General features: G+C 44.8%; 1 protein-coding gene across 1 annotated transcript; it reads left to right on the forward strand.

Annotated features, from left to right (window-relative positions):
• Positions 1-3,351: 3,351 nt before the first annotated feature.
• Positions 3,352-4,487, forward strand: LOC100285673 (uncharacterized). The gene is made up of 2 exons (NM_001372318.1): positions 3,352-3,693; positions 3,811-4,487. The coding sequence occupies exons 1-2, from the start codon at positions 3,531-3,533 to the stop codon at positions 4,134-4,136; spliced, it is 489 nt and encodes a 162-aa protein (NP_001359247.1). The 5' UTR covers positions 3,352-3,530; the 3' UTR covers positions 4,137-4,487.
• Positions 4,488-11,010: the final 6,523 nt, after the last annotated feature.

The following is an 11,010-nucleotide window of genomic DNA, read 5'->3' on the forward strand; positions in this document are numbered from 1 at the left end:
TTGTTTCTATTGTTGGGAGCACCAAACAGTCCGGTGCACACCGGACATGCACTATTCATTGTCCGGTGCCTTGGCCACGTCAGTCGATCGTTGGGGTCTGTAGCAGTCGACCATTGGATCCGACCGTTGTCAGACTGTCCGGTGCTATAGCACGAGAGTGCCTGTTGTGGGCCTCTCTGCGCAGACTGTACGGTGTCACACCAAACAGTCCGGTGCACACCGGACAGGTACTGTTCACTGTTCAGTGCGCCCCCAGTGCGCTGGCTGACTGCCCGCTTCATAGATTTTTTCGTTGTTTCCTTTGGCTTCTTTTGTTCTTGAGTCTTGGACATCTATGCTTCTTTTGTGACTTCTTTTGAGGTGTTGCATCCTCAGTGCCTTAGTCCAATCCTCTTCGCATCCTATGAATTATAAACACAAACAATAGCAAACACATTAGTTCACATGTTATGTTGATCATCAAACACCAAAATCCTTTTAGCCAAATGGCCCGGGGTCCATTTTCCTCACAATAAGCATCATAATATATTTAGTTATTTTTATTAATAAAAAATGTAGTATTCTAGTGGTAGAGTAATTTATTATAAACAATGAGACTTGAGTTTGATTCCCAAATTTGAGAATTTTTTCTTTTCAGTGTTATTTGATCGATGCAACTAATATGCAATGCAACCTTTTGTTTTGTTGTGACAACTGGATCTATTGCAACGGGACTAAAAACTGTTGTCTTAAGTTTTTGCCACTTTGTTTTCTGCAACGATTGACAATGAAAGTGACATTATGACAAATGGTAGAACTTGTCATGATTTATGGCTCTTTGCAACGATTTTTGTCCATTGCGGTGATTTTTTAGTAGTGTGTCTACGGGTGTTACTAATTACGGAGGAGTCTCAAAACTTTGCATGTTATAGTTAGTCAGAATTGAGTTATATTGACTACAATCAGATATAGTTCAACTAAATTGACTATTTTTTGCTAGAATTTGAGCTAAATTCAATAAGTTATGCTACAATGAGTAAGTTTCACTACAGTTAAACTAGATTGACTAATTTTTCTTAGAATTAAGATAATTTTGCTAAATTAATTAAGTTTAGATAGAATTGAGCTGAGTTAGCTAATTTTTCTAGAATTAAGTTCGATTAGTCCATTTCTATTAGAATTGAGCTAAGTTGGCTAAAGATGTGATTATCTGAGGTCGAAGCATCGACATAGAATCCTATTATGGTGGTGACGATGGTTATGGCATTTGGAACATGGGGGAACTAATGTCTATCCCCATCTGCTACAATATTGTTTATGAATATAATAGATAAAATGTCATTAGTTATGTTAAAACTAAAATTGATGATAGAAGATCAATCAAACTCACTTGAAACATTGCCTACTGTTGTGCTATATAGTTGGAGAAATATGAATTATGTTGCCGATTGTATACCTAACGTTACCGATCATACTCATGATGTTACCTCTCCTACTCGTCGCACAACTTCAACACTTCTTGAATGTCAAGCAACGCCTCTTGTGTTATGCTTCAATTGACTTCTAACTATAAAGCTCTATGACGAGGATGCTCCACAACAAGAATCACCAAGATTCATGTCGGCTATATTCATTCTCGTCGGCCTTCTTCAAAACCAATAATTATATGTTATATATTCTATACTCAACTATAATATAGATATTTTTATGTAAAAATAAAATTGGTCGGCACCGGGTCTAGCCCGCCATGCTGCATCTAAGGCCCAGACACGACATGGTTATTAGGGCTGGGACGAGCCATGCTCGAGCCGGGCTAAACCTTGTCGGGCCATGGGGCTGCTCAACAGACCCGATCCATTAGGACACGTACACCAGTGATGCGTTCGTGCAGGCAGTCAGCGACACAATCAAGAATATGGTCCATCTAGATGGGGCTACTAGGTGTCAGCGTAGTAGAGTTGTTAGGTTATTGATTGAGATACATGACTTTTCGATTTGGTGAATTTAGGATTAGTTAGGTTTGATTCGAGATTGTACTTATTTGATTAAGAGAGGGGGGCGTCGGCATAGTCACCCGTCGTGGCGCCGCGCGCCGTCCGCGAGGACAAGTAGGACCCCGCCTCCTCCATTCTTGCAAGCCGCTTATGACTTTTTGATGCTTATTGTAATTGTTTAGAACGTGTTTGAATAAACTATCTCATTTAAATTAGGTCTATCTACGTGATATATAGAAATCGTAGGTATGTAAGCGAGAGTTTAGAATAATAAGAAAATATAGTACTAAAGGGGTGTTTGAACGCACTAAACTAATAGTTAGTTGGCTAAAAATTCTTAGTAAAATTAGCTAGCTAACAATTTACTAATGTACCAAAAATAGCTTATAGCTGAACTATTAGTTAAGGTATTTGGATGTCGCAACTAATTTTAGCCTATAACTATTATCTATAATGCATTCAAATACCTCAAAATTAAAAGAACCCTCGTCCCACAATCAAGGCCTAATCCTGGAATTATCTATATGACCCGCGAAGTGCGCGGCCCACACGCTGGTACCCACAAAATTAGGGAACAACGGCACACCTGAGCGGACGAAGCGTGGCAGTCGTGGGGGCCCTGATTGGAGTGCCTCCTTGCCCATCTGTCGTCCCTTGCTGGGACTCCTCTGCTGCCAGCCAACTTGCTTACACCTTAAGTAGTACCTGAAGGAGAGAGTTGAGGCAGCCCAGCGGTTGTTGAGAAACCAGCAATCCAGCATGGCACGGCAAATATTGTTGAGTATGTGTAATTAAGCAACTATAGAAAATTACATAGAAGATGTTTACGACAAGAGAATACATGTCTTCGGGTGTAAGCAACCATCATACAGGGAAATGGTTGTGGAGGCCGGTCTGAAGGAAAGCCAGCGCGGTACTTACCCAACAACACAAGGGACGCAAGGACATGTCCGTTTCCTCCGCCCTCCCCTGTTCTGCTCCCCTTGCTTAGCTTACCACCCCAAAAGCTGGCTTTTTGTGCGGAGTCGGTTCGAGCTGAATTCGGCAGGCGGGCCGCCGACGGACAGGTAGAAGAAAGAAAGCGAAGCAAGCAGTGCATCTGCTGCAGCCTGCAGGCAGGCGCCGCGGCAAGGCATCTTCGGAAACTTCTGGCGGCCGTCACCCGCAAAGCGAGACACGGTTCCTGGATTATATTGCTGGCGACACACACAAACAGTATCAGGCCGCCTCACTGCCTGCAAGAAAGCAGCTCAGGTCAGTGAGCTGGTGCCTGGATTATATTGCTGGCGACAGCATGATGCCGCTGGAGGCTAGGCGTATATATATACACACACGCAGCCTTCTTCTAGTAGCTACGGAGTACCATTCATCATCAGAGCTAGCAAGCTCAAAGAAAACTGAGCTCGTGTGTGGTGAGCAGCGAGTGAGTGAGGGACTGGTGACCATTTCAAGAACAGCGCCGCAGCAGGGAGCTAATTCGTTCGTTCATCGTCGCATCATCAGTTTGTGATCCTTCGCCCCCGTAGCTTCCTGCAACTTCGAGCTCACTAAACAACCATGGGAGGAGGCACGCTGGAGTACCTGTCGGATCTGCTAGGCGGCGGCGGCGGCCGGCGCCGGTACAAGAAGAGGAAGCAGTTCCAGACGGTGGAGCTCAAGGTGCGCATGGACTGCGACGGCTGCGAGATGAAAGTCAGGAACGCGCTCTCCAGCATGAAAGGTATGCATATCTTCTTCATCAGATTCTACTCCGAAGAAATACAACCTGCTGGCTGCTGCTAATTGTTTTGTTGCATCGCCTTGTTTGCGTCCATCATCTGATCATCATCGTCATCAGGGGTGCACTCCGTGGAGATCAACCGCAAGCAGTACAAGGTGACGGTGCAGGGGTACGTTGAGCCGCACAAGGTGGTGAAGCGGGTGCAGGCCACGGGGAAGAAGGCCGAGATCTGGCCCTACGTGCCCTACAGCCTCGTCGCGCACCCTTACGCCGCGCCGGCCTACGACAAGAAGGCGCCGCCGGGCTACGTGCGCAGGGTCGACGCCGTCATGCCCGTCTCCTCCACCTACGGCGGGCCCGCGGCGGCGGCCGGGCCGCCGCAGGAGGAGCGGCTCGCCACCATGTTCAGCGACGACAACCCCAACGCGTGCTCCGTCATGTAAATTAGAATTACTTTTTCTTTTCCCCTACACACCACCGTGGGTGCATGGCGCAGCTCTCTTCGACCACAGAAAATGTAAACCGTACGTGGATGCATGTCAAAACCATAGATGATCGCCTCGGTTGGATGTCTATGTCCATCACATGTGCTTGTACGTACGTAGCTGTATGTTGTTGTATGCTTTGTATATTATTGTTTGATGGAACCAAAAGAAAGCATGCATGCGTGGTAGAGAGATTTTTCCCAAAATTAATTAAAGTTAGTCTTCTTCCTCGCTCCACATGTGCTGCCGAATCTTAGCCTACCTTTAAATTCTGTTATAAATTTCATCTGTAGAGTTGTGTGTTGCATGTATATATTCTATTAATGAACCTATGATGATGTGTCTGTACTTGACAGTGCAGTTGGATTGCTCTGTTTCATTTATTTTAATCTAACATGCTTTTGCAGCATCACTACAGTAAAACGATACAAGTCCGACGGCTCCATTATGTCCGACGGCTGCCTAGGAGACCGTCGGACATACGCTTATGTCCGATGGCCGGGAGAATATCCGAGGGCTGGGAGGCGGACCGTCGGACATACGCTTATGTCCGACGGCTGTCAGATAAGCCGTCGGACATAAGCTTATGTCCGACGGTTCCCTAGGTGGCCGTCGAAAGTAAAGGATTTTAACCGACCCCCCGCGCCCGCGTCGGTTTCATTTCTGTCTGTCTCTCCCGCTCGCCGCCTAGCACACGCCGTCGTCGCCGCCTAGCACACGCCGCCGCCACCATCGCCGAGGAGCCGCCACCGTCGACCAGCACCGCCCAAGCCTCTCCCGGGGACCTCCAGCCCCGTCCCGACGCCCAGCCCGCACCCGACTGGCGACTCCACCGCCGCCCAAGCGACACCACCGCGTCGACCGGCAACTCCACCGCCGCCCAAGCGACACCGGAGCCGCCACGACGCTGCCCGCGGCCGCCGGAGCCTCTGCCCCCGACGCCACCGGCGCCCGCCCCGACCCCGCCGGCGTCCGCTAATCGTCCGGCAAAGTAAGAAATTTTATAATGTTTAGTATAATTTTGTATATGCATATATTGTTTGATAGCAATGTTTAGTTTTGTTATGTCCGACGGCTTAATTTAATTATGCAATTAAATTATCTTGTTTTAATTTATTTATTAGTGGCTATATAATTTAAACTTTTAATTTCCGAGGGTAATTATTAAGCCCTCGGAAATAAGGTTGTTTTATTTGATTTAGTGTCCCGTGAAATGATTTTTTGTAGTGCTATTGTATTAGTTTGGTTAATTAGTGACTATTGTATTAGTGTGGTTAATTAGTAATCATAACTAATTAAGTTAACGAAACCTAGGCGTCACCCGTTTCGGCCCAACACACCTTACAAGCGACGCATGTGAGGTATGTTGGGCCGGAATTGTCCCTTTATTGGACAGCCTCGGGGTGACCGACAGAGTCTGTGTTTATGACAAAAGCATGTGCTCCTGCTTAGTTTCGGCAGCATAACCTCTCTGTTCTCCAATTGCACCATTTTTAGGCGTGCGATTGGAGAACAACGGGGTTATGCTGCCGAAATTTCGCACGACCACATGTCTTGTCATAAACACGGCCTCGTCGGTCACTCCTGGGTGGGTTTAGGACCTATCCTTTCCTACAGATGTAGGGGCATGATTTCTTCGTAAAAACGGATGGCCCGTGCATTACTTATCTAATTAAGTTAACGTCTCGTAGCTAGTATGGAGGAGAATCGTCGATGGATGTATGAAGGTTGGAAGAAAAGAGGTGCTCTATCAAGTGAGTGGGTGGCCAAGACTGATGCTTTTCTCGACCATGCTTTTGCTCGGTCAGAGACTGGAACCGATGTTAGGTGCCCTTGTAGCAAGTGTCGGAACATTAATTTCCTTGACAGGACGACTATGTCGATACATATTTGCAAGAACGGTTATATGCCAGGCTATGAGGTGTGGGTGCACCACGGTGAGGACCCACCTCCTCGTATTGTATCGGAAGTTCAGTCACATGAAGAGGAGGACTACGATAGGATGGAAGAGATGCTTGACGATGTAAGCCATGAGTTTCTAACCGTCGATTCGGAGAACCCCGGTCAACCCACCGAGTTTGAGGATCCAGCTACACCTGAGGTTCAGAAGTTCTTCGAGCTCCTTAAAGCTGCCGAAGAGCCGTTGCATGAGCACACAAAAGTGACCGTCCTTGTATTTGTGACTCGACTTATGGCTATTAAGTCTAAGTTTGCATTCTCAAACAACTGTTACAAGGAACTTTTGAACTTGATCAGTGATGTACTTCCGGAGAATCACAAGATGCCAAAGGACATGTATCAGTCTAAAAAGCTGTTATCTGGCCTCGGTATGGACTACGAAAAAATCGATGTCTGTGAAAATAATTGTATGCTTTTCTGGAAGGAGACCGCAGGTGAGAAGAAGTGTACTGTATGTGGTGAGCGTAGATTCGTTGAGGTTGAAAACGACGATGGTTTGACCGTGACTACGAAGATTGCACGTAAGCAGCTTCGTTACATGCCTCTCATACCTCGGTTGAAACGTTTGTTCATCTCCAAGAATACAGCCAGACACATGAGGTGGCACAAAGAAGGGGTACGTGAGAATCCAAATGTCATGGTGCACCCAGCTGATACAGATGCATGGAAGGCACTAGATGCTTTTGATTCCAGCTTTGCTGATGAAGTGCGGAATGTCCGCTTCGGTTTGGCAACAGATGGTTTCTCACCATTTAATCTAACTGCAACGTCGTACTCATGTTGGCCCGTCTTTGCTGTTCCATACAACCTTCCACCAGCTCTTTGCATGAAATATGAATTTATTTTCTTGTGTCTTATAATACCTGGTCCGGATCATCCTGGAACAAAGATCGATGTGATGATGAGACCCCTGATTGAAGAATTGAAAATTTTGTGGGAAGGAGTCGAGGCGTACGATTGTTACAAGAAACAGAAGTTCAACCTGAGAGCCGCGTTTTTATGGTCTATTCATGATTTTATGGCTTATGGTATCTTTGCTGGATGGAGTTGTCATGGGATTTTGACATGTCCTATATGCGTTGAAGACACTTTATGCTTTCGACTAAAGTTTGGTGGAAAGATATGTTACTTCGATTGCCATAGATGTTTTTTGCCAGAGGATCACCCGTTCAGGTTCGATAGGAACGCTTTTAAAAAGGTCACGATTGTGACGAGGGGACCACCCAAGCGTTTAAGTGGTCCAGAGATTCTCGCGAGACTTAATGATTTGAAACTAAACGAACATGGAAATCGTTTTGAAGGTTATGGAACGGAGCATAATTGGACTCACAAATGTGGTCTATGGGAACTCCCTTATATGAAAGCCTTGATTCTAATGCATAACATTGATGTCATGCACCAGGAACGAAATATGGGTGAAAGCATTATCAGCACTTGCATGAATATCACTGACAAAACAAAAGACAACCCTAAGGCAAGGAAAGACTTGGCCTTAATCTGTAGAAGACCAACTATGGAGATAGGAGAGAATCAGAAGAAGCCACGTGCTCCTTTCAGTATTAAACCTAAAAGGAAGAAACAATTGATGAAATTGTTGAAAAACTTAAAGTTCCCAGATGGTTACGCCGCGGGCTTTAGAAGGTCTGTGAATTTGAAGACGGGCAAGTTTTCTGAGTTGAAGAGTCATGACTACCACATAATAATGGAAAGACTCCTTCCTGTTATGTTTCGTGGTTTTGTAAAAAATGATGTCTGGAAAGCATTAGCGGAGCTAAGCTACTTTTATAGACACCTTTGTGCCAAAGAAATAAAGAAAGAGATGATGGAGAAGCTTGAGCAAGAAATACCGATTTTGGTATGCAAACTTGAAAAAATATTTCCACCAGGTTTCTTCAATCCGATGCAACATCTACTTGTTCACCTACCATACGAAGCTAAGGTAGGAGGTCCTGTGCAATATAGATGGATGTATCACATCGAAAGGACACTAAAGAAGCTACGTGCAATGGTTGGTAATAAGAGACGAGTTGAAGGGTGCATCGCTGAAGAATTCAAATACAAAGAGATAGCATCGTTCACGGGCCTGTACTTTGCAGAGGAACACAATGTCAATGCCCATACGTTGCGGTATCATGTCGACGAGCCCCCTATTAGTGATATTGAAATTTTTCAATGGAGGGGCAAAACTGTAGGACCCAGCACAACATACTGTTTCACCAACGACGAATGGAAGACCGCTTTACTCTACATGTATAACAACATGGAAGAGATGAGTCAGTTTCTCCTGTAAGTGTAAACTTTATTTTAGTCATTGCCGCTAGACTTTTTGTTGTGATACTAAAAGGTTTGTTTCCTTGTACTAACAGGGAATTTGATTCTCAAAATTGCATCTCTGGCTGTGAACGTGACCAGATTCGTCGAGAGGGAAAAGATGGGGGACTTAATTTCTTGTGTTGGTTTCGAGATTATGTAGATAAAAATGACAATATACACCCGGACCTTCGACAATTATCCCTAGGAGCAGTAACTGGCAGACGTTATGGTCGGTATGATGTCAATGGTTTTAGATTCCGTTCCACAAGGTTCGAAGATGATCATCCTTTAGCAGCCACGACAAACTCCGGAGTTGTAACTAGAGCTGTCGATGATGAAGGGAAGGTGACTAATTATTATGGAGTCATTAATGATATAATCGAGTACAAGTTTTTTGGAGATAAACAACTCAAAGTGGTGTTCTTCGATTGTGATTGGTTTTCTCCAAATACAACGCGAGAAAATCAATATGGCATGGTGGAAGTCAAACACAACGATAGATTAAAAGGCCACGACACTATAATCCTTGCCCACCAATGCGAGCAGGTGTATTATATGACATATCCATCTAAGAAAAACGGTTTGGTTGATTGGAGGGTAGTGTACAAAGTTAATCCGCGTGAACGACTATATGCTCCTGGTGATGCTGGTTATGTTGAAAGTCAAATCGAGCAGGAAGTGGGGGCTGCTGAGATTTTCTAAGACGAAGAACTTACAAGCACGTTTAATGTACAAACTGAAATGTTGGAAGAATCTTTATTAGGCGATCAAAATGATGTAGAGGTTCCTCCAAAAAGAAAACGAGTGACGAGAAAGAAGAAAGCTACTTGGCGTCCATTAAATCGACGAAAGCAACTAGATCCTGATTTTGATTACGATTACGATTGACGAGTATGGATCATGATTTTATTGCATATTTTATGATTTTATTGCATATTTTATTATTTTATTGTCGATTTATGTACTAACTTGTTTTTGTTAAAATAGGATGTCAAAGAAAATGAAGTCTTTAGCTCATAGTTTGCTTGGGTCGAGGAGTAGCTCGAGGAGCAGCTCGAGGGGTGAGGATTCAGTTTTTCAGGGCACAGGTTCTACCATGAGCAGACGGAGAGCGGTGGCAGAACATTTGCCTCCACAAGATGTAAGTTAGTTGTTAAATTACATTATTTGAGTTACTTAATATTGTATGATGTAAGTTATTTGTTTCATAGGATGCTGAAATTGAGGAACCAGTGGTAGAGGATCATGCAAGAGATGATGTTGAAGATGATGGTGGAGATAATGTGGGAGATGATGCTGGAGACGACGCTGGTGGGGATTCTGGGGCTGGGGATTCTGGGGCTGGTGGAGATTCTGCAGCTGGGTCTGGAACTTCTCGAGTTAAGAGAACGAGGAAGCTGCATTTTGTTGGACCACCTCCAGAGCTTCCACCCGAATCTCGGGTTGTGATAAAGCCTAGTGGAAAGTGAGTGACATATCTTTGCTTAAATGTTATTGAAAGTTATGTTTTAATTTCTACATTGATTTCTGTTTGCAGGACTTGGATCGACGACTCGTTCACAGGCACAGGACACTACAGGCAGGTGAACATGGTTCTTGGTAATCTTGTTCGTCTGCACTGGCCTGGTCTTGTGACTTTGCCTACTGGCGAGTCTGTCCCCGCCACCACTTGGGAGCATTATCGCTATGGTGTCTGTAGAACGTTTGGCAACACACAGGCACTAGTTTGGGATGCATTCTGGGTATGACTTGTTTATACTATTTTAGTTATTCCATATATGTTTGCTTTTATGATAACACTATGGTTTTTGCAGAAACGGTACAAGTTGCCGGACGATGGATCATATGATATGAACGCTCGTTACGTGTTTGAGTTTAACGCGAACGATGTCGTTGCAGATGCAATGTACTATGCACGAATTCAGGCTATAAAGGCATGGTACAGAGCAAATGCTGATGATCGACCGATGCCAAATACAAAGGCCGAGTGGTCATCAATTTACTTGATGGAGGAGCAATACCTAGAGGTAAACAGGTTGTTGCCTCTCATATCGCACAAAGCCATGTATTTGCTTGCTTTATTTAAAAAATTTCATGTAGGTGTCAGTGCCGTGGATGGCCACCCGATCAGACGGCTATCGGGCATTGTGCAGATGGTGGGCTTCCCCTGAGTTTCGTGCCATTTCCGAAAGGAACAGGGGAAACCGTGGGACTGAGTCGTTCCACAACTACGGCGGTGATGGTCATGTGCGCTTGGCTAAGCGAATGGTAAGTCACAGTTTGTCGTAACTTTGAATCACATAGAAATGTGTCATTATAACTTTTATGTACAGGAAGTCAAATCCGGTCGTACGCCCACGGATGTGGAGGTGTATATGCAAGGGCATAGGGGTTCTGATCCTCAGAATCCTGATGTGTTATGCACTCAGACGGCCACCGACCGTCTAGTGAGTTTTTGATACTCTATTATGTGTGTTGATATTGTTTGCAAGGGCATAGGGGTTATGCACTTATATTTGATATTGTTTGCCTCCAGGCTTCGTATGGGCAGGAGATGGTT

Source organism: Zea mays, chromosome 7, assembly GCF_902167145.1.
Source record: "Zea mays cultivar B73 chromosome 7, Zm-B73-REFERENCE-NAM-5.0, whole genome shotgun sequence".
NCBI lineage: Eukaryota > Viridiplantae > Streptophyta > Magnoliopsida > Poales > Poaceae > Zea > Zea mays.

Excerpts from the sequence above, each read along its gene's own strand:
- LOC100285673 (NM_001372318.1), top strand. The coding sequence starts at position 3,531 with ATGGGAGGAGGCACGCTGGAGTACCTGTCGGATCTGCTAGGCGGCGGC. Across the intron at positions 3,694-3,810 it reads CGCGCTCTCCAGCATGAAAG|GGGTGCACTCCGTGGAGATC; the intron begins GTATGCATATCT and ends CATCGTCATCAG.